Here is a 26437-nt window from a genome sequence, read left to right as displayed (position 1 = left end):
TAAAACCGGCAGACTGATACTGCGGGACGTCCAGCTGCCACAAACACACACAACGAGAACTTCCTGTTCTCGTTGTGTCATCTTTACAAAATAAAAGCTTTCCACCAAACGATCACACCAAACATTATTGATGAAGCCATTAAATTTTTGTATGTTTTGTCATCTGTAATAAAAAAGTTGAAATCTGTGACAAAATGTAAATTAAATCCAAATTTAAAACTACTTTATAAATGCCAAAGGGAAAATAAATGTCATTAAAAATGTTTCATCTTCTGTTTTCAAAACTACAGATGCAGAGGCCTGTTTCAAACAACCAATCAATCAATTTTTCATTTAGTTTTGTATAATTTACATGTTTTTGTTTGTTTTTATTGAATTTGAGGTTTTGTTTGTTAGGTTTAGTTTTTATTTGGTTAAGTTGTGATTGAAACTGTTTCCAGAGCAGCGTGTGAAAAGTTCGGTGCTTTTACTTTGAAGGGCTCCCAGGCCAGGAGCGGAAGTGCTCGCAAAGAGCTGCGTGGGCTTCACGTGGCGCTGGCGCTGATGGCGGCGGGGCTCGCGGAGGGTTTCACTGAAGCGAGAGGGGACAGACGGCGGAACCGAGCGCCGACGCTCCGCCAAGCGAGCCGTGAACACACCGAGCCGCGCTGCTGGGAGGCCGCTGACTGGATGGAGGGGTACGGCTGTTTTTGTGTGAATATCCCGGAGGGGTGGTGGCTGGCGGCCGCTGGAGGGGCCGTCCGTGGCTGGGTAACCCTGGACACCAGCGCCGTTATTTTTAAAACGCTGCGTCTGCGTGAAACCAAAGCCCGGTTATGTGGCCTTTATGTGGCCTACGTGCGTGTGTTGCGTTCACTGACCGTGGGTCGTCATGTTTACCGGGCTGCAAAGGGGGTGCGTGCGTGTGCGCGCCTGTGTGTGCGGCACTGCAGCATGCAGACAGAAGTTGGCCCGGTGAGGGCCGCCGCGGCCCCGTCAGTGCGGGGACCACCGGCGGCTGGGGGACATCTTGGTCCGGGCGGCGGCTAAAAATCGGAGGAAACGTCCCGATGAGGACCGAGACTCTACAGCTGCTCTTCTGGGAGCCAGACATTCCTCAGCTTGTGAGGCGTTTAGGAGGAAAACCTGGAACATTTTGTGTCTAAGATTACAGAGTGGTGAATATTTACTTACCCTGTGTTGTTCAAATATCACTGAGATTTCCTCCTGCATTAATGTTATCAACGCTTCATGATATTATTGATCCTGTGAAACACAAACTGCAGGAAGCAGGGCTGTTTTTCTGAGTGAATGTTCCCTCCCAGGATTTTGTTTTAGTTGTTTCCCAGGGTAAACTCCTGGTTTTAGTTTCTAAATGGAACATTTAATCTCTAAACATTTACTAAAATGTGAAATGAATTACAGTAGACGTCCTGTTTTCACAAGGATTCGGAACGACAACCAGCTAAAGTTTCCCTAAAAACGTGTATAAATGTTTATTGTCACAGTTTAAATGCTGAATATGCTGTAAATATGCATCAAAACGCACAGTGGAAACTGTTTTAGCTCTATAGCATCAGCTAATGTCAAAATGAAAAAATTTTATATAAATAACAAAAACTAACAAAATCAAGCAAAATATTTTTTTTCCAAATCAGTCTTTTAATAATAATAATAATTTTAAAAAAAACTTTTGAAAATTGAAAATTGAAAAGACGAGAGTCCATAAAGGTCAGTGTCTATCAGGGCTGCCTCCCCCAGATTAAAAAAGAAAAGAAAAGCTAACAAAAACTTCAGATAACTAATAAACAGATATTTTTAAGTCAGAAATGTATTTGTAAAACTGGATTTATGATTATTAGGAATTAATCCAATGGAGAGCAAAAAAAAAAAAATTGAAGACAGAAATTAAGTGGTACAACTGAGCATTGACCCTCCCTAATGGACAACCTGCCCCGTGATTTACGCTCTGACCTCCTTAAACAAGAACTTACACTCAACTGGGAACAATGCATTGTAATAATTTGTGTATTTATTTTATCTAATAATATTTATTATATTTTCCCCTTTTTCCAGCCTTTTTTCCCTTTAAATCATTTCAGTTTGTATCAGAACTTTGCTGGTTGTGTGTTTTGAAAGTAAAACTGACAATTTTATGTAACCTCAACAAACAGGTTATTATGAAATATAACCTGATAAACAGGAGCTGACAATATTATCACAATATATGTCCATATTGTTTACGTCCATATTGTGGCGTCTGGCTTCTCCAGGCGCTGAATCGTGCTGCATGTCTGACGTCAATTATGTGGAAAAGTTGGATAAAATGCAGCGAGACCGTTCTGGCTGCAGACGCTTTGAGAACCATCAGATGCGTTTCCCATTTAGTTTCAAAGACAGGAAGTGGAAAAATGTACTTTTTTGAGATGTGAAAAGATCAGACTGCTGAGAAAAAATCTGATTTGTTTTGCCTCAAAAAATGTATTAAAATTCTGAGTGTTTGAAGAAAACTGAACAAGTTCTTTTGTTTGGTACTTTATGCGCTGATAAACTTTTAAAAATAATAAATTTTAACTTTTCAGAAAATGTAGAGAATAAATGGAAGCATTCAGATTTATTTCTGCAGCTTTTCCAGGACGGGGGCAGAGAGTTTACTGATGTACCTATAAACATGATTTCCAACCTGGTCTCCAGAAGTATAGCTAAACACGTATGTGTGTGTGTGTGTGTGTGTGTGTGTGTGTGTGTGTGTGTGTGTGTGTGTGTGTGTGTGTGTGTGTGTGGGTGTGTGTGTGTGTGTGTGTGTGTGTGGTGGACAAAGTGGCTTCATTGTGTCTCTCGAGGTTAAGTCGGTGCAGAGATGAATATCAAACAGGCTGTAGTAGTGGCTGTGTGTCACGCTCTGTTGTTGTTTATCAATAAACCGTTGTTTTCCCTCTCTCTCCGCAGTCCGGGACGTCCTATTGGTAGTCGTCTAGTCTCGCCCCACCAGCCATTCCTCTCCTCCTGCTGCTGCTGCTGCGGCAGAACCATCTTGGTGGGGTTCGTCTGAAAAATGACCCCCAAACTGCCAGGCTAGCTGCAGCTTCACTGTGATCTCCTCTGTCCTGCAGCTCCAACCTGCCAACTGTTTAGAAACAGCCAGAGAATAAAAACAGACTGAGATTCGGTCAGAAACCAAACCGCTTCGATCATGTAGGTGGGCTGCAACCAGCACCAGGTAGCTAACGGTGAGTTAGCAACTTGAGGTAGACTAGTAGCGTGGCTCTGGCGTAACAGAAGGTGATCAGCAGGGGTGCGATGGAGTACCACTCCGGTGGCAGCCTGCCCCTGCTGGGGAGACCGCGGTACTGCCCCGGAGCCAACGCTAATGGAGGATATCTGTGTGAGACGGGACACTGCTGCGGAGAGACCGGCTGCTGCACCTACTACTACGAGCTCTGGTGTAAGTTTTTCTGACATCAGAGCTACACTTTTGATGTGAAAGCTTGTTTTTTTTGTCAAAATGAGCTAAAATGCTAACATTGTTATGGGAGGTATGAGTAGCATACAATGTACTCAGGTTAGCATACAAAAGCAGTATATAAGCTAGTAAAAGTTAAAATGCTAATATTAGCCGGTATGTAATTGCTTAAAGTTTTGTTTTTAATTAAAGAAATGCTGGACGACTTATTCTTCAACAAGGCAGCAAACCTTTGACATAAACATTAACTCTTTATTGACATACCTTATGTTACAGTGCTTTGTTTACCTCTTACAGATTTCTGCTAGTTTTGTCACTGCTATTATTAAATCAAGATAGTCTGAGTAAATAAAAATATATGACTTAATTTATTAGGGAATAAAACTTCCAGTCAAACCAACCAGGCCATATTCAAAGACAGGATTTTACCTGTTAAAAGTGTAATTACATATTTAACTTCAGGAAAAGAAACGACTTCAAATCAGTCTGATAGGAGGTAAACACATGAATAGGGCTGATTGAGGGTGATTAATCAGTTATTCAATTGATTAGTAATCGTTAACTGGAGCAGATAGACTGTAATAAAGATCATTTGATGAAAGAACAACACAGTTAGAGCAGTTTGTTAGTTTTATTGTGTCAAGATTTGTTTTTTCGTGTATCTGCTTTTCTGTTATTTCATTAATATTGTATTTAATAACATCTAAATATTTACAGTGTTTTGGGATTTTTCTTCAAACCAACTCAATAAAAATATAAACATTAACTTTATTTCACAACCAAAATGAATCACTTTGTTCTTCTGGATCCTCGTTTATGAACCTAAGTTTATTGAGCTTTGGTGAGCTGGAACCAGAACTCTGAGCTGTGGTTCTGTTCTGACCGTCCTCAGGGTTCTGGCTGCTTTGGACCGTCCTCATCCTGTTCAGCTGCTGCTGCGCGTACCGGCACCGGCGGGCCAAGCTGCGGGTCCAGCAGCAGCAGAGGCAGAGAGAGATCAGCCTGCTGGCCTACCATGGAGCCAACTCCTTCCCCTCCTCCATGCTGGACCTCAGTGAGTCCAGCTGCTGGTTCTGACCCACTAATACACACAACTGCTCTGCTCTGGACTCCAAAAGAACCCTTACTAAACTTTACAACATGGCGCAAAAGTATCACATCAAAACAACAAAGTTTAATAAAGTTTAAATGATTAATCTGATTAATGGATAAATATAGTCTGAAATTGATTAATCATTAACTGGAGTATAGAGAGTATTAAAAAGGCCTAGAACAACAACCATCAGAGCAATAATTAAAGCAAAACTGTACAAAAATAAAAACATTTTGTCTTTAATATAATAAAGTTTTACCCAGAACTTCTCTATATTTAGGTTTAGCTTCACCTGGTTCAAATTCTGTTAAATAAAATCATTTTAGCTTCTTTTGCACTCAGTTGTTAATCAGTTAATCATTAATTAGTCAGCAGGTCAGCCCTATGCTGTATTGATGCTTTTCACATGTTTCATATTTTAGCTGCAGATGCATCTTTTGCACTGAAGGAACGTCACTATTGCATTTTAGGAAATGAAATGTTTTTTTTCATAAAACAGTTTTCTGCAGGTGGATGAAAAATCTGCAGAATGGACAATTTTCTATCTGATTAATCAATTAATCGTCAAAATTATAGATTATTAAATTAATCGCTTGAATAGAGACTCAAACTGTGTTTTACCACAGATTCTCAATTTAAGTGAAGCCAGAACTTTGACTAGGCCATTCTAGTCTTGGTACAGTTTGCTAGTTAGCTGGTGGTACTTTGGATTTTATTTGGGGGATTAAAAGGAGCCTAATTCAAATACATCAAGTTTCACTTGTGATAAATATTAAAACTCAGAAGGCATTCATCTTCTGCTTCCCAGTTTGTGTTGGTTTTACTCCTAAAACTCCAATAAAACGCATAACAATGGGAGAAAATGAGAGAATGCTTTTGTAAAGGCTGTGCTAATATTTATATCATGAGTTTGATTGTTTTCTTCTCGGCTGGCAGACCTGATTCACGCTGCACTAACTAACTGAATTCAGCAGAAATGATCCGTTTTACTGGGAATAGTTTGCAGGATTCCCAGCGTAGAAAAGATGTGAGGCTTTTTCATCCGTCGACACAAAGAAGCCGGCTCTTGTTTTGTCCTTTTGTTTGCTGCTGACGCTCAGATGATGCTTCTCTAATCTGCTTCAGTGACGAATCGCTGGAAATTTCCAGCTCAGAGGTTTTGATTTTTCAGAAATGAAACTCTTCCTGCCGCAGCTTCATCGATCAATCAGCCAAACTGTTCATAAAGCCGTTCCTGTACGGGAACGCATCACCGACTGCTAAAAACTGCACTGATGTTAGATTAAAACAAAACACTGGATTTGTTCAATTACAGCTTAGATCACCAGCCAGTTCGAACTCTGTTTCTACATTTTAAATAATTCACTAGTTGGTGTAGCAGAGTAATAAAACAGCAGAAGACCAAGAATAAGCTACACTTTAACATAATAAATTACAAAACTATGGCCCAAAATGAAAGCCTTTATATGAAGAATGTCCAGAAGTGAGTAAAAATCCTTTCAGTTTCACAAAACCAGAGCGAATATTTTCCTCACAACCTGAAAATAATCTGCTCTGGTCACACGCTGCAAAAACACACAATCTTTCCACATATTTATGTTTCTACTGCAAATATCTAAAGGAAAAACAAATTAACTTACAAGTAACTTTTCTACAAGCTACAGGAGTTTGTTTTTAGTAAATAATTTCTTAATATTGATGGAAAAGTTCTGGTTCCATTGGCCGTTTATTTCACTAAAAACATTTATTTCCTATATGTGAAATAATCTGTAAAGCTCCAGGACTGTTAGCTTCTGGACTGAACGTTGCTCTTTACTGCTGATATTTAAGTTTCTTTTCCCTGAGTGTTTAACTGATGACAACCAAACTACCAGCTTCCTTATCGGTGGTTCTGATCCGGTTTCTCTGCAGGTTTCCTGGCGTCGCTGAAGCTCCCGTCCTATGAGGAGGTTGCAGCCCAGCCCTCCACTCCTCCTCCGCCGTACAGCTCTGTTTTTACGACTCCTCGATACCCGCAGCCGCCGCGCGCCGCCGACCCGCACCTGCTCACGCAGCACGGCCCGCTGCTGCACCGGCCGCTGAGCGACGGCCCGTCCTCCTTCAGCTCCGACAACAGGTAGACGCCTCAAAGCTGCAGCATGAAACTTTACAAAACAACGATTTTACATAAAACTGTCGCCACGTCAGGGTTCCTCCTTCCTGAGCTGCTATTTGCGTCTGAAAAAACGCACTAACCCTAACCCTAAAACAACCAATAGGGAGGAGAAGCTTAGCGCTGTCAATCTGCCTCGTGTACGTTCTGCTAAATGTGAACGTGGTGTAATTTAATTTTTGTAATTTTTGATACCAGTCACAATAAGCAATAAATTAATTAATCACATAATAGATTAGAAATAAATGTCATAATTCATCATATGTTGTTTTGTTTGTTTATTTTGGATATTTCAATGTTTTAAACGTTCATTAGAGTCTAAAGTTAACTGATTTTTAGAAAGTGATCTTGTTTTATATCACTTAAAAATGGGCTGAAAACCATATTATTGCTTACAGCAATAATTTCTGGGACAATTTATCATCCAGAAAAAAAGTCATCATGACAGACAGTCTAAGCCCCTCCCCCTGGCTCTGATTGGTTGTTTCTGACTAAGTGTTGCATTGTTGTGGTGAGGACTGGGAGGACTGGGAGCAGAATCTCCTACATGGTAGAAACATAGAGACATTTTTAACGTGTAAAAAAATATTTTAAAAAAACTGCTGAGCTGATTGTCAGATGTTTGACCTTTGACCTTTCTGCAGCTCCAGCTGTTCCTGCGACTCCTGCTGCCCCTCTTCTCCATGTAGCTCTTCGCTCTCAGCGCCCATCACCTACGAGACCGACACAAGCCACGCCTCCACGCCAAGCGAGGCCACGCCCCTCACCCTTGATGTCACCATGGAGACCATAGCGGCTGCAGCCAGCTGCCTGGCGGCCAGCGAGGGCCGCTTCGCCTCTGAGAGGCCAGCGGTGGCCGTCGACATCGAGGGCGGCGAAGACGCCACAGACTCCTCCCTCCCTCGCCAGACTGTTAGCGTGGCGCCGCCGTCTCAGCCCTCACCTGGCTCGGAGGTCGTCCTCACCGCTGCAGCTTTGTCTCCTGGAAAGCTCGGCACGCCTCCTCCGTGTTCTCCGGTGTTCAGCAGCTCCAGTCCTCTCCCCAGTCCGAGGCTCGATGCCGTCCAGCTGCCCTCCACTGAGGTCACGAGAACAGGAAGTCTGTCAGGGCCTCCCACGCCAACAGCTGACCCGTCTGACTGCTGCGGGCCGGTCGAAGCTCTGGAGACTCTGGATTCTCAGACGACAACTTTTGATCCGCCCGGTGCCGCTTCGACCCCATCAGCTCCAGACGTTCACAGAACTATGGCCTTGAAAACGGACTCTGCCAGCCTCCTGACTCCTGATCAGGATGTTAGCGTTGTGCCAGCCGATGCACCTGAAACCCCGACCCAAACTATAGCGTCTCCAAACCCGACCAGGGACCAAGAACCACTGCTGTCTGATTGTACTTCAGCCATTATTGCCGCCCCTCTGACTCCAAAACCAACACATTTGAATCTCAGCCCCGGTTCGATTGCGCAAACCGTTTCCTCTCCATCGACTCAGAAGTTAGAACCATCTCCCGGGTCGGGTTTGGCTCAGATTCCCTCGAGTCCTGGGTCAGGGCCTTCCCAACACTCTAATCTAGTTTTGACTGTGAACGGTTCTGGACTGAGTCCAGAACTGCGTGGTTCATGTGAGTCAAACCTTCTCGCACCATTGCCTTCAGATGTTCAGGCAAGTCTTAGCTCTGGGTCAGGATCACCAACCCTGGTTCCGGTTCCTGCAGACAGCTCTTCTTGTCCAGCAATCACGATTGAGTCTGAAACTTGTTTCATGTCCTCTCCGTCGCCCCTTGCGGTTCTTTCTCCATCCTCACCCCGATCTCCTCTTGTGGCACCAGCATTACTCTTGGACCCCCTCACCGCTCTCCACCCGTCCGACAGAGCCGGTTCCTCCTCCGGCCATGCGTCCTCCCTCTCCCCGTCACCCCGCGCTACTCAGTCTCCACCGAAACAGACCGTCTTCTCGCCGTGCGTAGACGTCTTCGAACCCGGACCGGCGTGCTGGGAGGACGGAGACGAGGAGCAGGCCGCTGGGGACAGAGAGGAGGACGAAGACGACGACATGGGAGCGGACGAGAGCCAGTACCGGCACCGCCGTCTCACCGGTGACTCCGGCATTGAGGTGTGCAGATGTCGAGTCGAGGAGGAGGACGAGGATGCAGAAGAGGAAGAGGAGAAAGACGGAGACACGGACATGCACGACAGCGTGGATTGTCCTGCAAGAAGTCGGTTGAGCACAGGGGACGAACTTACGCTGTGCAACCCCTCCACCTCCGTCACCACGTCGACCCCTGAAGAGAAAGTCATTATCGTCATGGAGAAAGTGTAACCGATGAAAGTCGATGGTTCGGTTCCTCCCTCTGACCTGGAGTACGCCAGGCAGCCATCAAACTGAGAAGATGCTTCTGGAGCGTTGTGGTTGACGATGAAGGCACCGGTGTTACGAGAAAGATTTGGTTTGGAAGTCATTTTATGGGCTTTGGTGCCACGTTCACCAGATTTAGAGGCGTCTGTTTCATTTCAGGATGATGAAGCTGAAACTTCATCGTCCTTCCTAAGAGATCTCCATGCCCTGCACACTCTTTAACACGTATTAAATCACACTGTAACCCAGTCTTTGTTGACTCGCATCAACAAATTTTAATAAATCCTCTTAACAGTCAAAAATGGTTAGCATCGATCCAAACTACACAAATTTGCACACAAGGGAGGAAATAATGTGACGCAAATACGGCATAAAAGCTGCACACGTGTCAGGCTGAAATCGTGGCCTTCCAGGCAATGACGCTTTCTGTCTTTTGCCCATAAATGAGCATCTTTCAACAGTCGAGCGTTCAGAAGGCGGCGATACCTTCCATCGCCGCCGTCTTGGATGATGACGGAGGTTTGGAAATGTGCTGGGAACAAGTTGGCTTGCTCTGAAAAAGGGACCGGTGTAGGTGGATGATTCACAGCGCCTGATTGACGGAGGGGAGCCTGATTCATTGGGTTTGATGGCGGGTCTGTCAGCAGAGCAGTCAGGTTTGCAGTTTGCGAGTGGAAAACTTGAAGGTGGACGGCTCGGCTTGTGTTGCGTCGACATCTCAGCAGAGAAAAGCTCCTACATGAATGTAAACAAACAATGGCTGCTTTTAGAGCGAAACAAAGCCCCAAAGAGAGCAGAGGCGGATCGTGTCATCGTCCCGTCTTTGTCTCTTTCTCGGAGTGTGAGGTCAGATCAAACAATGCGCCGTAGTCGCCTCGATCTCTGTCACTTTCTGGATCTCTTCATTCAGAATCGCCCCTCCTACATCCTTAAATTTAGCAGATTTGAACAATAACAAAACAAATTGCAGAGCAAGTGGATATTTCAAGGCCTTCTAAAAGAATCAGTCACGGCAAACGTGTTTAAAGCGTTTGGTTTACTTTAGGTTGGTGTTTCGTACATTGTGAACTTGATAGACAAGCCAGTGTACATATTTTGTGACACATAGAGACGGAGTATATTTTATCAATGAAGCAGTTAGTAGTTGTTTTGTACATGCTGCAGTGTTTCAGCTCACCGTAGGAAGAGAGATGAAGAGCAATATTTTTATTCTGTAAGAGTAAATAAACCCAGAGAAAAGTGAAAAACCAGCATCAGAAACGTTGGGATGGAAAAGTTTGCTGTTGAGCCTCAGACTGATGTTTAGCTGATGAAACATTTTTGACCACTGACGAAAGGGACGTTTCATCGAGTTGAAGGCGGTTGGTCTCCGTCTCCTACAGTCAGACGATGAGACGCATCTGAAGCAGGTTCCCAGTCCCCAACACAGTGTTAAGAAATGTTGATACAATCCAATCTATTAGGAAGTGATGCATCCATTTATCATCCGTAAAGGGCATGAGAGCCGAGTGTCTGTCTCTACCGGTCAGTGTGGGGGTCAGGGCTTCTCCAGTCCGCCACAGGGTCAACAGATCCCCTGACTTTACTGGTAACTCCCAACGTTTTTCAGCAAAGTTGGCACTTCTTATCTTGGTGCAAAAAAGTTTACAAATGAGGCTGATAAAAAGTTTTTAGATGCGTTTTTGTTCAACTGAGGAAAGGAAAAATGCTCCATCCTACTGTGGGGCGTTGGTATCCGTCTCTTGAGGTTAACAGACAAGAGACACTTGAAGCAGGTTCCCAGTCCAACACCTGGTCAAGACTTGTGTTGATATAATCCAGTCTGTTAGCAAGCGACGCATCCACCCATCTTTACAAGGTCATGAGGGACTGGTGTCCGTCTCGACCGGCCACAGAGGGCCCAGTGGGAACACCTCAATGTGCCACAGGGCCCACAACTACCCTGACTTCACTGGTTCTGCGTCCATCATCATGGTTGTTGCCATTCACCAGCCTGTAAGTTCATTCCTGTTTCTGAAATGTCCATCGATGTAGGAGCAAATTTAAAGTCTTTAGTTGTGAGAGAAAGATCAGTGATGTCAGCAGTTTGATGAAACATTAGACGTTTCCTCCAGCAGTAAAGCTAAAAGGTCCTGTGTTTGAGGGAAAGTGAAGGTTCTCATCACCTCATGGATTCATCCACCCAACTGTAGTGAACGGAGAGACTCAGTCCGGTTGATTGACCTTTAGACCCTGTGTCATGCTGCATTGATCCATGGATAACTCAACAGAGCCACCGATACATGATGAGCGATAAGCTAGTGGGACTCCATTAAAGGCACAAAGTCCTGCCACAGAAACGGTTCGCGATCCCACAGATCCAGATATCTGGTCCTGGAGGAAGACGCTTCTGGTTGAAAGTCGGCGCGGCGGCGTGAGAGCGGCAAGTTCTTCGAGGCTTCTAGAGCGACGCCCAGCTGTTGATGTTGTAGTTGATGTTGTGGTTGACGGTGTTTTTTGTTTACCTGAACTTCTAATGTTATATATTTCATTGGTTTCCGAGTGCCATTTATACTTGACTACTGTTACTACTACTTATTTATTTCGAGCTGTTCTTGCTCTGTGTGACTGTGGGCTTTATAGCTGAGTGACTTGGGACTCGTTTGAACTTTGTCTGTAATTTAGGTTCTCAAAGGCTGAGCAGACCTGAGATCAGCTGATTGGGGTTGGATTAGAAACGCTTCAGAGCGTCGATCTTTAACAGAAACGGATGGAAACAACCAGAACCATTGGCATCAGTTACGACTCGTAATTGGAGAAAGTCAGTCTTTGTCTTTTCTGTCTTGGTTTTGAGCGTTTTTAGGGGAAAGTGACTGATTGAAGCTGATTCCAGGACTTCCTGCTTTGGAAACCTTGTCTTTATGTCTGTTAGTCTAAATTACTTATTTCTACTGAATTATGTCACTGAAATATGTTACTATTTCCACGTTGACTGGATTTTCACTGAAAATGTAGATATTTTTTTTCTTGAATTCAAGGCTAAATATAGTAACACCTGACTGGTGCTGTGCAATGCCTGTTTCCTGTTATTCTGCCACAGCAGAAATCTAATTTTTGTTCCGTAAATGGAAAACATCAGCCCCCAAACTGGATGAGAAACTGAAGAAATAAACACTTATAATACAGTTTTGGATTAAATATTAATTTTGGTCAGTTTAGAGACTGGTTTGATTTGACTAGACCAGTTTCTTGACCTTAAAATCCAGAACCAGACAAACTTTTTTGGATCTTTTAGTTGACCAGGATTATAACTGGCCAGTTTCTTCCCTCTTTACAGGATTTTAACTAATTTGTCTTTTTCCACCTTCATTTCCTCACTGGCGTTTCTGTCAGCTGAGTCGGTGGGAGAAGATTTAAAAAGATTAATCCTGTAATATTCAAATGACAAGAGCACTAACTAGTATTATTAGCAGTAATAGTTGGTGTGTGTGTGTGTGGATGTTTGTATGTGTGTGTGACATAACTAAACCAGCCTGTTCTAAACGTGTGGAAATATAATAAAACTGTTGAATCTAAAACTTTTCTGTCTGTAAGTTTAATGCTGAAACATTTTGATGAAAAACTAAAGTACCTTATTTATAACAAAGCTTATTTTTAATTTAGTGCTAAATTTGGAAACGATTCACACATTTAGCTTCCCCTAAATAAATAATAAGATGCGTTCTAAAATGTTCATTTACTCGACTGTTTGAAAAATTTTGGGTGAAAAAAATTAGTGAAGTAGCTAGAGATTTATACTCATGCTCTTATTTTGAAGGGGATGACTGTTTATGGTAAAATCACATGCAGGCTGTAATTTAATAAATGATAAATTAGAATATAATTGAAATGTTTATTTCAGTAAATCTATTTGTTGATTATGATGGTTTTCTGTTGTAATATAGCAAATAAAACATGACATTTTAGATCATCAATATATATATCAAAGAGATATATTTATTTTTCATATATTCAGTAAAGGGTAAATAGGAAGTAGTTTTATTGTTGTGGCTGTAGGCTCCCCCTTGTCATTTAGCCCCGCCCTCCCAGCCTGGGCGTGGACTGACTGCCACCTTATAAGGCAGCGGCTGTAAGACCACACCCAGACGCCCCTGCAAGTTGGGCGGGGAAACCCCGTCTGGCAGCCTGAAGCTCATTCGCTGGAGCAGAGAGGACAGGAAGAGGAAAAGCTCCAGCCTGGCCAGCGATTCGCCGACGCAGACCCGAGGTCCCGCCCCAAACGGCAGGAAGCAGGTGGGTGTGGTGCGCTGACCTTTGTCGTCAAGGAAACGACCTACGTTAGAAGGAGAGGAAAAGGTGTGAATGATGTTTCTGTTGGGTTTGTTTTGGTAGATCTGTTGGGTTTTCCTGAGTCACCTGGGTTGAACAGGTCCGGTTTGTCCCAGAACCGGGGGTCGTGGTGAATCGACCACATGTTGACCAAAACCCGAGTCCCGCGGCGCACGGCGTGACCGCCAATGCTGAGAGAGAAAACGGGTTTTCAGGAAACTCTGAGCTTTTCAGCGTTGCGCCGTGTGATCGACCTACCTGCTGTCTGTCATGGCGGTGTGTGGGATCAGAACCGGGCTGACCGGTCGGATCCTCATGCCCTCGTTGATGACGCAGTCCAGGTAGGGCAGCAGGCCGCGGTCCGACACGGTCACCGCGCGATCACCGCCCACGTTCTCATCCAGCTCCCTCTGCACGCGCTCCTGGACCTGCCATGAAGACCCGACAGTACCAACCCAGACCTGAAGGACGTCCGGGTCATCACCGGTTTCTAACCGACACTGGTCGACTGGGAACCGGTTTCTAACCGACACTGGTCGACTGGGAACGGCCAGAAATGGTTCCAGCCACCTGAAATCCACCAGCTGAGCTGCTTCCTGTCCTCGACAGCTTAGGATGGATTTATGGGCTACAAAACATGTTCAATACATTTTTACCTCAGCACAGCTTCACAACCTTACAGCATACCTGCTGTCTGCATTTACATGTGAAAATTCTGTACGCATTCATTGTTGCATGTGTAAATGTCTGCATAAAGATGCACAATTACACCACCATACATCTTTGAATAGCAGAGGTGGAGCCTCCTGCACAGCCAACAAGAATGAAGAAAGTGGTTCCTGGATGGTAAATAAACACAGAAACACGTGTCTCTTCCAGCAGCCATTATGTAGCGCGCAGCCTGGCCAGCAGGAAGACCAGCTGACCAGAGGTGTTGGAGCACAGCTTGGGTTGCTAGGTAACAGGGTAGAGCCTGAATGTGACTTAACAATGTTTGAAATGGCACCAAAAATCATTGAAGTTATTACCAAAAAAATGTCTGGGTGTTCGTTAAGCACTCTGGTTGGCTGGAGAAATGAAAAAGGAAAAACAAAAATGTCCAAAATGTGAACTTTGGATCATCGCTCCTCTTTAACCACATATTGTTAGGCTACATAATTCAATTCAAGTGTATCACATTTTCTTGTGTTTTTTCTGAAATCCTGCAGTTTTTTGTTTGGTCATTTCTGTCATTTCCTGGAGTATTTTGACCTGGGCTTGTGATTGGTTCTTTTTTCATCCAGGGAAGAAGCTGATTGGATGAAAATGATCTTTCTGTCATTGTGGTTCATTTACTTTAAGTTGTTTTTTCATGTAATTTGAGAATGAAAGACATAAAATTTCTCTTTCCTTTTTGCTTCCAACATGAGGAGCAACTGAGTTTGAGATTTTAACGATCAGTACTGTAGATTATTGGTTGCTTACATCTGCGCTCTGATTGGTGGAACAAAGACAAAGCCACAGAAATGTTGTTTGTTGCCCTCTGACCTCTGGGTGGTGCAGCAGGTAGGCCAGGATCCACAGCAGAGTCGTGGACGTCGTCTCCACTCCGGCTCCAAACGCCTCCGCTGCCGTCATCAGGACGTGGTCGTCTGTTATTCCCTCTTCTGCTGACCCATGTGACCTCTGACCCCGCCCACTGCCCGTCTGACCCTTCAGCAAGGCCTCCAGGAGGTCACGGGGGTCACCGTCACCCAGCGCCGCCTGCAAACCCACCGGACAGGAAAAGTGAAGAGCTCAGCGCTGTAATGAGCGCTGCGGCCTGCAGGGGGAGCTGTTGGTCTCTGGTGCTTTTTAAAGTTTTCACCTTGTGCTCCTCCAGTTTCCGGGTCAGCAGTCGATCCCTGACGGTGATGCACTCCTTCAGTTTACTGAGAGATCTGTTAGGAAACACCTGGAGGACAGGAAGAGGGTTCAGAGATTTAATGGAGGAACATTTCTAATAAACGTTTAAAATTCAGCTGAAGTTTCATTTAGACCCAATGCATCAATCAGCTGCTGTTTATGGATTTTAATTTACTGTTTCTATTTTTAGAACATTTCTGAGATTCACTTCAAAATTTCTACCATTTTTACTCCTTTTTCTTACTTTTTGTTTCTATGATTGCGTCATATTATTCGATAGTTTTGCTTTCCCTCTGGCTCCCCAGTCGTACCTTCATCCAGGGGTAGATGTCCACCAGCCCGCCGCTGGCGATCGTCTCCACGATGCCGTTGTTGTAGCCGATCACCTCGTGCAGCTCGCGGTCTCCGGGGCCGTAGGAGCTGCTGAACACCAGGGTGCAGACCACGTTGGTGACGGCCCTGGTGATGGCGGCAGACGGGTCGAAGCCCCGCGGCCCCTGGGACAGCAGCTCCACGCAGAGGTCATCCACCGCAGACAGAACTGCACAGACGTTTATGTTACAGTCGCTGCTGGAGTTCAAATGTTTATGGATAAAACATAAAAAATATCCTGGAAAGTTACTAACTTTAAAGGTTTTCTTTTTTCTAAATGTTTCTAGAGTTCTGGATGAAAATCGACGCTGCTTGAATGTACAGCATGTAAATACAAGGTGTACATTTCCACCAAAAAACTCATATTTTGAGATTAATCTCAGATTTCTGAGAAAGTCTAAAATTTGCAAGAAGAAAATACAAAATATTTTAAACGGATTCTCTAAAATAAACTTTGAAATGTTCTGAGTTCAGATCGTCAAACATCTTAGACTTTTTGAGTTTCAGAAGTGAAAAATGTTCAACTTTTGGATCTCAGAAATTTTCATAATTTTTCTAGAAAATGTATGTAAATAATCTCAAAATTTCTGAATTTGGATTGTTGGCGCCCCCTGCTGGTTCATTGGGATTGAAATCAAAGCTGTTGAAATACAGCTCATTCTGTTGTGAAGCAGGCTCTTCTGTAGGTTGTTTTAATTCAGGTTTTAAATAGTTTTCCTGCTCACATGTATCTTAACTAGGATTAATTTTTATAAGAGATATTCAGTATTTTGGGTTATTTTCCCACAGACTGTCCAGAGCAGTAATGGGTCAAATCAGCCGCTGTGACTCCTGAAGCTTGTTTTTCTATCATTGGATCAGAACCGCGGTGGATCGGTCGGTACCGATGTCCTGCAGCCGGCTGGTTCCCTCCCAAACAGGGTGAAGGAGTTGTGGACGAGGCGGCGGTGAAACCTCCACAGAGGAGAGTAGTCTGAGAAGGCGATGTCTTTTCCTCCGCGGGTCAGCAGGTTGGTGGTGACCTGAGCAGAAAGACCCAGTCCAACATAAAACAGCTGAATTAGCTCTTCCAGCTGGAGAGCTGAACAGTTTCATTTGCTTTAATCTGGTTTAGATTTTTTATGATTATGTGTTAACCTATTTCTGATCAATGACTTCCGGTAAACCAGTTTCACTAATCCGCCATTTTTGTTTCTTGCAACAATTTTGCAGTCCAGGTTTAAGAGTGCTAAAGCTAAAATTGGATAAGTCCAAATATTCGGTCACTGACTAAATCTTAATTCAGTCCAACAGAACCGCTTCAAAATGCCTGGTAACATTAGTTTAGCTGGTAACATTAGCTTTTCATGGAAACGCACTGTTTTAGCAACCACTGCTAGCATCAGATCATTCTGTCTGTGGGAAACATGAACACAAAGCATCACTTATGACCTCCTGACCCCGCCGTTGTTTGCTAACAGTAGCATCTTCTGTTAATGTTAGCACTGAATGCTAGCTGTTAGCATCTTGAGTTCACAATATTCTTTCATCATTAATGATGTTTTGCTCTGGAAAAGGCCAGGGGGCGCTGCAGGACAATGTTACAGTGACGAAAAAGAAGAAATGAAACAACTGATTCACTCCACTGGGAACAATAACTATAGTCCTGCTTACAATTATTTTCTTCAGAGTTTAAAACCTAAATCTGTTTAAATATCCAGTAAAATCAAAGCATTTCCAAATAAACGTGTCTGAGGCGCGGCTGCGCGGCTGCGCGGTTCCAGCAGGGAAACATTTCGGTGTTTCTGACCATGTCAGGACGTCCAGCGAAGTCCTTGCCCCTCTGCAGCAGCTCTCTGGCGTGTTGATGGCTGTTCACCACCAGCGTGTAGTGAGGGCCGAGGTAGAGCGCAAACAGAGGCCCATACCTCGGAGACAAGCACAGGGTCAAAGGTCATCAAACCGCCCAGGATTACACTTTTCTTCCTGAGAATCTCATCAGCCACAAACAAATCCGCATCAATCTTTGCTTTAAGAAGCTAACTAGTCTTTACAAATATTAATTAAACATGATTAAGTTCAGGTTCAAGTCTTAACTCGTCATTTTCAGCAAAAATCTCAAAAAGAGTTTAACAAACCACTAGTCCTGAAGGCTGGTTAAGGAAATCTACCAACCCAAAGATAACTAGTAGTCTAGTTGTGGAATTATCTTGAACAGAGTCAATAAAAGTTAACTCGTCAATATGTACACTTTAATTGGTCCAGTTATGTTAATGATTAACTCATTTTTATACATTTCAACATGTTTATGAAAATTAACTCGTATCTCAAACTATGATAATTAACCAGTTAGTCCAGTTAACCAGTGACTGACCAACCCGTCGTCTCAGACTCACCTGTAGGTCAGCTGGGTGAAGAGCAGGTGAGGAGGAAGGCCTCCGCCCAGCCAGGGGAGGCTGCCCAGGACCGGGAGGCGAGGCAGGCAGGGGACGGGACCCGGAACCGGGCCGGGCCCCCGAACCGGGCCGGGCCCCCGAACCGGGCCGGATGAGTTCTGACGTTTGGCTTCCTGACCGACCCGACAGGAGAACAGAACCAGCAGAACCACGATGATGAGGAGGGAGAGGAGCAGAGCTGGGGGAGCGGAGGACAGCAGAGCGGACAACATGGCTGCAGCGAGGAAGAGGAGAATGAGGCGGCGACGAAGAACCCTGACTTTAACTAGACAGGGAGGAACCTTGGAGAGGTCAGAGGTCACGCCTGCATGTTGTTATGACAGATGGTTGACCATGACTGAGTGTGTGTGTGTGTGTGTGTGTGTGTGTGTGTGTGTGTGTGTGTGTGTGTGTGTGTGTGTGTGTGTGTGTGTGTGTGTGTGTGTGTGTGTGTTCCTTCATCAAGTGGCCTTGGTGTTATCAGGCTGAATGCCACAGGTTGCCATGGAAACCTTAAAGGAGACCGCTCCGTCTGTCGACTCACCAGGTTTTCCTTCCTGCCTCAGACCCGGTTTGACCCAGTTAGTCCTGGACTGGTTCTGGTCGGGTTTATTGGTTCTTTCTGGACGGTTTTGACCCATTTTAGTCTGGAGACATAAAATGGTTTACATTAGAACCGTTCTGACCCGGTGAGTCAGTTGAATGGGTCGTTCTCTTCTGTGGTTCTGGTTCAGGACTCGGGTCTGTTCTATATTCTAGACTGGGCATCAGTGAAAATGCTCTATAAGTGCAGATCTATTCAGTCTAACTCTATGCTTTATGTCATGATTCATTATTTACTTTATGTTCAGGATTCCTGATTTAACTTTCTAAAATATCTGAAAGGTTATTGTACGCTGATGAAGATAATCAATGTTTTGTTTTTGACAGATTATTATTTTAAATTTGTTGTTATTCTCCTAATTTTCTGCTTCAGACTGATGACCTCCAGGTGACCCCGCCTGTCGTTGGCCAGAGAGGCAGCAGCCCCTCCTGACCCGACCAGGACCAGAATGTTAGCAAATGGATCAATCAAAGTGTTACGTGTTTAACCAACAGCTTGTAATTGATTGTGTTGCACTGATGCAGTGATTCAATAAATTGGTAATTCGGTGCATTTATGTTTCAGGTTAAGAAAAGAAGCAGTTTGAAATCAGGTCAACTGTGTTTTCTATATCGGTTCTGTCCGATCCTCAGATATCGGTGTCAGTAGTGGTAAAGGCGGATCGGTGCGTTCATAGTTCCTAGTTTCCTGCTCAGTTTGTGTTGTTATATTTCTCAGTTATGATTCCTGTTGAATCATTTCAGACTTTGTGAAGCTGATATTTTGGGTTTTCTGGCTGAGTTCTGCTTGTTTGAGTCGAAGCTAAATATAGACCAGCCTGAACATTTGCTCTCTCTCCTGCTGCCGTTTCCCTGATGGCGGCCATCTTGACGTCTGAACTGATCCATTGACTTTAAGAAACGTGAATCAGCGCCGCAGCTGACGCCACTAGAGCCCGAACGCTGCAGCGTCTCGGTGGCGCTGTGTGTGCAGCCGGCGGAGGCACGCCGCCATGGCAACAGCGCCCACACACACATTTCCATCATCTGTCCTGATATAGCGCGTTGTCACGGCGAGGCGAGGCGAGCAGAGCGGTTCTGGTGCGTCTCTTTCAGGCAGCAGGAAAACTGACAACAGGTGCTGCTTCAACGTCTCGGCTAAAAACATCTACGTGGAGGTGAAACACGCGACGCGTCTGACGCTGAAGTTCTGATGATGAAGCTCTGATGATGAAGTTCTGATGATGAAGTTCTGATGATGAAGTTCTGATGATGAAGCTCTGATGCTGAAATTCTGATGATGAAGTTCTGATGATGAAGTTCTGATGCTGAAGTTCTGACGCTGAAGCTCTGATGCTGAAGTTCTGATGCTGAAGTTCTGATGCTGAAGTTCTGACGCTGAAGCTCTGATGCTGAAGTTCTGATGCTGAAGTTCTGATGATGAAGCTCTGACGCTGAAGCTCTGATGCTGAAGTTCTGATGCTGAAGTTCTGATGATGAAGTTCTGATGATGAAGCTCTGATGCTGAAGTTCTGATGATGAAGCTCTGATGCTGAAGCTCTGATGCTGAAGTTCTGATGATGAGATGAAGTTCTGATGATGAAGCTCTGATCCTGAAGCTCTGACGCTGAAGTTCTGATGCTGAAGCTCTGATGATGAAGCTCTGATGCTGAAGCTCTGATGATGAAGCTCTGATGATGAAGCTCTGATGCTGAAGCTCTGATGATGAAGCTCTGATGATGAAGCTCTGATGCTGAAGCTCTGATGCTGAAGCTCTGATGCTGAAGCTCTGATGCTGAAGTTCTGATGATGAAGCTCTGATGCTGAAGCTCTGATGCTGAAGTTCTGATGATGAAGTTTCTGATGATGAAGCTCTGATCCTGAAGCTCTGACGCTGAAGTTCTGATGCTGAAGCTCTGATGATGAAGTTCTGATGCTGAAGCTCTGATGATGAAGCTCTGATGATGAAGCTCTGATGCTGAAGCTGATGATGAAGCTCTGATGATGAAGCTCTGATGCTGAAGCTCTGATGCTGAAGCTCTGATGCTGAAGCTCTGATGATGAAGCTCTGATGCTGAAGCTCTGATGCTGAAGCTCTGATGCTGAAGTTCTGATGCTGAAGTTCTGATGATGAAGCTCTGATCCTGAAGCTCTGATGCTGAAGCTCTGATGCTGAAGCTCTGATGATGAAGCTCTGATGCTGAAGCTCTGATGCTGAAGCTCTGATGCTGAAGCTCTGATGCTGAAGCTCTGATGCTGAAGCTCTGATGATGAAGCTCTGATGATGAAGCTCTGATGCTGAAGCTCTGATGATGAAGCTCTGATGCTGAAGCTCTGATGCTGAAGCTCTGATGCTGAAGCTCTGATGCTGAAGCTCTGATGCTGAAGCTCTGATGCTGAAGCTCTGATGATGAAGCTCTGATGCTGCTGAAGCTCTGATGCTGAAGCTCTGATGCTGAAGCTCTGATGTTGAAGTTCTGATGATGAAGCTCTGATGCTGAAGCTCTGATGCTGAAGCTCTGATGCTGAAGCTCTGACGCTGAAGCTCTGATGCTGAAGCTCTGATGATGAAGCTCTGATGATGAAGCTCTGATGCTGAAGCTCTGACGCTGAAGCTCTGATGCTGAAGCTCTGCTTCATGTTTCAGCATAATCCCAGCAGGCGATCTGTCGCTTTAGTTAAATAATCCTGGAAAAGTGACACATTAAAGCTCAATCGGTCAAAACTGGAAAGTTTGAACGGCTGAGCCACAAAATTCACTAAAAAAATGCAAAAATGTTTATTATGTTTTGTTTATTTTTTAACTTTTCTTCCTCAACAATAAAGATTTTAAAATGAAATCTGCTTGTCATTAAAGATCTGAAGCATAGAAGGGTTTCAGACTTTCATCTTATTAAAAGAAAAACAAAGAATTTCTCATTTTTTCAGTAATTTGTTGCATTTTGTTTTTGGGAGCCAAACAAAATCATTTTATGGCCACAAATGGCCCCTGGACCACAGTTTGGACACCTCTGGTCAAAATGAAGATCTGATCCAAAGTTTTATCTTAAAAATCTGCCAGAAGTTTTTACACTATAAAACCCTGAAGTTTAACATTTATCCCGATAACATTGATTATATATTAATGATGATTCATTCCTAATTAATTGTCTTTCAGTTTCACTATTTTCTCCACTGTTTGGTCACAGAAAGCATCAATAAATTTCAAAATATGATTAAATGTAGTGGATTTAAATCACTTTTTATGTGATTATTGTGCTAAAGAAGATTATTATGAACAGGAATCTTTTTGAAACAGTGTTTGTGTTTGGGGGACAATAAATGCTGTGACACAGTCGTAGCCAAACCGTGACCTAAAAAGTTTTGATCATTATTGTGATTGTATCGCTGACCACTGCCTGGACATATTGAGGTTTCATGAGATCAATCAGCACAAAGCGAAGCAGGAAAGTGGATCAGAAAGAAAATCAGACACCATTTAAACATTTTCTGAAAAGTGTGGGGGGAATTTGTATGTAACTCTTTCTCTGCAGATGCAGCTGGTTGGTCTCCACCAATCAGCTGAACGTTTTTTCTCTTCTTTCCAAAACATGTTCAGTTCGATTTAATGCAAAGCACCAGGGAACATCAGTTAAATCTCTCCCTAGACTTTGACTACGCCATTATAGCACCTCGGTTTGCTTTGATCCAATCTGTTTCCATTAGCATGTCATTCTGAAGTTTTGCTTTAGAAGTTGAAACGGTAAAATAAAATTAAAGCTTTGCGCTCATTTGATGTGACTTTTGTTGTGTCTGAAATACTTAAAGAAGACGAGATGAAAATACGTTTACAGAATAAGTTCTGAAACGGCTTTAAATACAGAAAATGGAAACTAGAAATAATTTTTGCCATCGATCTGGCGCCCTCTGTGGCCCAGCGCCCACATTTACAACTGATCGACAACATAGCTTAATATTCACATTATTATGTATTAAATGATGCACAAGATTGAAAAGTTCCATCTGACCAATTTAAGGGTTTAAATTTAGTTTTATTGAAATAAAAATATATTTTTAGGGGAACACATGACCTTCCCTGTTATGTAACACTTCTGCTTGTTTAACATGGGGGGATGAGAACCATGTGAATCTCAGAGGATGATCCAACAGAACCAGGAGTTCTGCAGGTTCTGATGATCCAGCTCCTTTTATGTAACAAGGCCTGGATCCTCCATCCGTCTCCATGGCGACCACATCCCAGTAGCTGCATGGCTGTGCAGGAATGTCACATCTGGGCCAGAGATGCGTCTGCAGTGCTGAACCAAAAAGTTGTGACAGGCGCTCAGCGGGCGCCGCACTGGAGGGGGCGCCATAAGCGACGGCAAAAACTGACGTCGAGTTGACATTTTCAGTGATATATCAGCTGTTTGTGCTTTGAAATCCAGCCTCGTCTGTCTGCTCGGTGTGAGCATCTCCAACTCAACAGATGAAACACATTTGGTCTCTGAAATGCGCCAAAACCCGCGATCTGCGTCTCCCTCCCGTGTTTCCTGTCCTCTCCCGGTTGTATAACCTCTCTCTGCCGCAGTGAAGAAAACCCCTCTCCGCTCCTCCACGTCGCTCTGCCGCCTGTCCTTTTAAGGCATGGGGGATACCCGCCGTCACAGCCGGAAGCAGCCCAAATTTGGTCAGCTACGAAAGTGGCACGGCGGGGGGAATCCCTCGCGCCGGTGTCGACCAATAAAGGCAGGACGGGAGTTACCTTGGAGACGGAGAGTATAAAAGGCAGAGCCGGAGAGCGCTCAGCATCCTCAGCATCCTCAGCCTCTCAGCCTCTCAGCCCGGCAGCATCAGCAGCTTAAACGGATTAACGCCTCGCTTCTTAGGGGGAATCCCGGATTTAATCATCAAACCTGAGAAAAGGATGCTTCTGGAGCGCGGCGACAGCTTCATGTCTGAGTTTGAGGACGCTTGCAGCGCCTGGGTGGACAGCGTGGGATCCAGTCCCAGCGACGGCGCGGACTCTGACGTGGGATCACCGTTCAGTCAAGGTGAGTCTCCAGCATCCGCTGCATGCCCTGCAGCCAGCAACCTGCAACCTGGAGCTGCATCTTCATAATGTTTCTGTCATTATGCAAGAATAACCTCCCCCTCCCTTTCTGCAGTTTTCTCTCCGGGAACTGACGCCTCGGACTCAGACTTCTTCTCCGACTTCAGCGACTGCTCCTCGGACACTCTCTCCATCGCTTGGCTACACCGGAAGCTTCTTCGCCGAGCCGGAGCCCACGGCCGCGGGGCTGAGCAGCACCGCCGACGCGATCCTGAACATGATCACGGAGATCGTGGGAATCTGCACCGAGATGGAGCAGCAGCAGCAGCAGCCCGCCCCCGACTTCAGCATCCCTCCTGCAGCCGCGGAGCCGCAGCCGCCTGCAGCCGCCGCTTCAGCTCCGATGATGATCAAATCGGAGTTCGGGACGTCCAGCTGCAGCAGCAGGGTGTTCCCAACTCTCCACGCCCGGGAATGACGCTCTGTTCCCGGCTGCAGCGGACTCTCTGCTCCCGCTCATGGCTCTGGAGCAACAGGTGGACATGGCTGATTTCATCGAGTCTCTGCTGAGCTCCGAAGCCGGGCAGGGCGAACTGAAGCCCGGCTGCGAGGTGAAGCAGGAGCCGCTGGAGCTGGAGGACTGGCTGAAGGCTTTACCGGTGACCAGCGGGGAATCCGGTAACTACGTCATCAGCAGCACCCAATCCACCCTGGACGCGCACCTGCTGTCCTCCCTCCTGCAGGGCGCGTTCCCGATGGTCAACATCAGCAGCGTGCACGCGGCCGGAGCGCCTAAGCAGCAGCGCGCAGGGCGCAGAGCTCACGCGCGCGGCGGCGTGAAGCCCAAGCCGTTCCCGTGCTCCGTGCAGGGCTGCGAGCGCCGCTTCTCGCGCTCCGACGAGCTCAACAGGCACGTGCGCATCCACACGGGCCAGAAGCCCTTCCAGTGCACCATCTGCGCGCGCAGCTTCAGCCGCAGCGACCACCTGACCACGCACACGCGCACACACACCGGCGAGAAGCCCTTCTCCTGCGACGTGTGCGGCAAGAGGTTCGCGCGCAGCGACGAGAGGAAGCGGCACGGGCGCGTGCACGTGAAGCAGCAGCTGCGTGCGCAGATGATGGCCGCCTACTCTCTGGCCCTGAACGCGCCCGGCGTGTAAACTCAGGCCCGCGCTCCCTCTGCGGGAGTTTTGGAAGCTTTTCGGATTTGAACCGACAACCGGAGAGACATGTGACGTCACACCGGTGTGCTGGGAGGCGCATGCGTATGTGCGGTGCCCTGAGGGTTCGGGTTCGGGCCTGGCCCGGCAGCCGACCGGGCCTCCGCCGCCTTAAAGGGGCAGTGCGCCCCCTGCAGGACGGATCCTGCTGTAAAATAAAACCAGTTTCTTCTGCATGAAGCCGTAAAGAGACTCTGTGAATGTCGACGTCAGAATGTCGTGCTTCTGTTGTTGATATCTCCATGTGAGCAGCTCTATATTTGAGGAGTTCCATGTTTGTACCATATCTCTATTTTCTAGACGGACTGTCTACCTCTCAGTGTCGCAGTTTTACAAGCAGGGTGTGAATATTTTAGAGATGTTTCTCTGGCACGATGTCACTTTTTCTATGAAACGACTGTACGCTGTGTGCAGGTCCGACTGCACCGATGCATTGTGGGATATGTTGTCCTGTTCTGAAGCACACCGGCTCAGTGAGCTGAGCGCTGAGAAGCACATGGCTGTGCAGTTTACTGTTCCCTCATTCTGCATGGAGGCTGTTTGTCGCTGTTAATAAACAAAACAAAACGAATCGACTGAGTCGCTGTTTCCTCTGCACCCAAACACCAACAGAATCCCTCACACATTCACACATTCACACATTTAGTCAGTTACCCCACGTCATCAGATCAGAAGCTGCAGGAAGATCAGAGATTGAGGGTGATTGACAGCACTAAGACCCGCCTCCTGGCTCTGATTGGTTCTCTCAGGTTTGCACTGGCAGAAGGCAGAGAATCCATCTTTTCACAGATTGTCTCAAACTATCAAAACATGTAAAATAAATAAATAAAATAATAATAAAAAAATCTGCAGCTTTAACTAAAGGAGAAAAAATCTTTTTACAACAATCTGGAAATGTGTGAAAATGTCACAACTTCCTGATAATTCAGGATTCAACTATTTTCACTCATAAACAAGATCTGATTAGGACCAGATTTGTAAAATAAGAAATTCTATTGAATTAAAACACAAGGTAGAAAATATATCTTTAAAATATCAGAATTGATAAAATAATGTAATTTGGTCAAATTGCCTGATGTTTGAACATCAACTGAAGAGATCAGTGAACTTTATTGTTGTTAAATCTTTTCTCTGAGGTTTTAACATAAATTGTTGTTGATACAAATTAGATAAATTAAATGTCTCTGGAAATATCAGTGAAATTTTTTAGAAAAAACTCAGATTTTAAGATTAACATCAGAAATTAAGAAACAAAAATCAATAACATTTCTGAGTTTCAAAGGCTGAAAATGTCCAAGTTTTCAATAAACTCTTTAAGATTAACTAGAAAATGGTCAGAAATTTCCTCTACATTAATTGTGTTTGTCCTCAGTGTGAATATTGAATGTAATATGTGAATAAGCTGCTGATCATCATATAGAGACAGAAAAGCAGCATCGACCATGAGAAACATGCAGGCTGAGAAACGAGTGGGCCGCCGGTTGCCATGGTGATCCCGCCATTTCTGGAGAAGACCAGCAACAAGCAGGAGCTGAAACATGAGGAGCTGAAACATGAGGAGCTGAAACATGAGGAGCTGAAACATG

The 26437-nt window shown here is 45.1% G+C and overlaps 2 protein-coding genes and 1 pseudogene across 4 annotated transcripts; 2 read left to right on the top strand and 1 right to left on the bottom strand.

Annotated features, from left to right (window-relative positions):
- Positions 1–528: 528 nt before the first annotated feature.
- On the top strand, positions 529–12203 carry LOC129376683 (mucin-2-like). Of its 3 annotated transcripts, none has more exons than XM_055056266.1 (6): positions 529–677; positions 2929–3016; positions 3093–3424; positions 4335–4496; positions 6447–6651; positions 7332–12203. In XM_055056266.1, exons 3-6 carry the CDS (start codon positions 3280–3282, stop codon positions 9001–9003), a joined length of 2184 nt encoding a protein of 727 aa, XP_054912241.1. In that variant the 5' UTR covers positions 529–677; positions 2929–3016; positions 3093–3279; the 3' UTR covers positions 9004–12203. The 3 variants fall into 3 exon arrangements, with proteins under 3 accessions (XP_054912241.1, XP_054912242.1, XP_054912240.1); XM_055056267.1 differs by having other exon boundaries at positions 2929–3209; positions 3273–3424; XM_055056265.1 differs by lacking the exon at positions 529–677 and adding an exon at positions 711–1103 and having other exon boundaries at positions 2929–3424.
- Positions 12204–12948: 745 nt separating this feature from the next.
- Positions 12949–18363, bottom strand: LOC129376685 (steroid 17-alpha-hydroxylase/17,20 lyase-like). Its single transcript, XM_055056269.1, is given in 10 exon segments — positions 12949–13351; positions 13435–13538; positions 13606–13775; positions 14875–15090; positions 15194–15280; positions 15543–15772; positions 16488–16514; positions 16517–16625; positions 17393–17510; positions 17979–18363. Coding segments are annotated over 10 exon segments (1599 nt in total). The 5' UTR covers positions 18251–18363; the 3' UTR covers positions 12949–13085.
- A 4663-nt stretch (positions 18364–23026) lies between these two features.
- Positions 23027–25408, top strand: LOC129376687 (early growth response protein 1-like; annotated as a pseudogene).
- The last annotated feature ends 1029 nt before the right edge of the window (positions 25409–26437 follow it).

This window comes from Poeciliopsis prolifica, unplaced genomic scaffold (genome assembly GCF_027474105.1).
Source record: "Poeciliopsis prolifica strain line A6 unplaced genomic scaffold, Auburn_PproV2 SCAFFOLD044, whole genome shotgun sequence".
Lineage (NCBI taxonomy): Eukaryota > Metazoa > Chordata > Actinopteri > Cyprinodontiformes > Poeciliidae > Poeciliopsis > Poeciliopsis prolifica.
Note: the sequence above shows the minus strand (reverse complement) of the source record. Positions and strands in the feature narration are given on the sequence as shown.

Excerpts from the sequence above, each read along its gene's own strand:
- LOC129376683 (XM_055056266.1), top strand. The coding sequence starts at position 3,280 with ATGGAGTACCACTCCGGTGGCAGCCTGCCCCTGCTGGGGAGACCGCGG. Across the intron at positions 4,497-6,446 it reads CTCCTCCATGCTGGACCTCA|GTTTCCTGGCGTCGCTGAAG; the intron begins GTGAGTCCAGCT and ends GTTTCTCTGCAG. Across the intron at positions 6,652-7,331 it reads TCCTTCAGCTCCGACAACAG|CTCCAGCTGTTCCTGCGACT; the intron begins GTAGACGCCTCA and ends ACCTTTCTGCAG.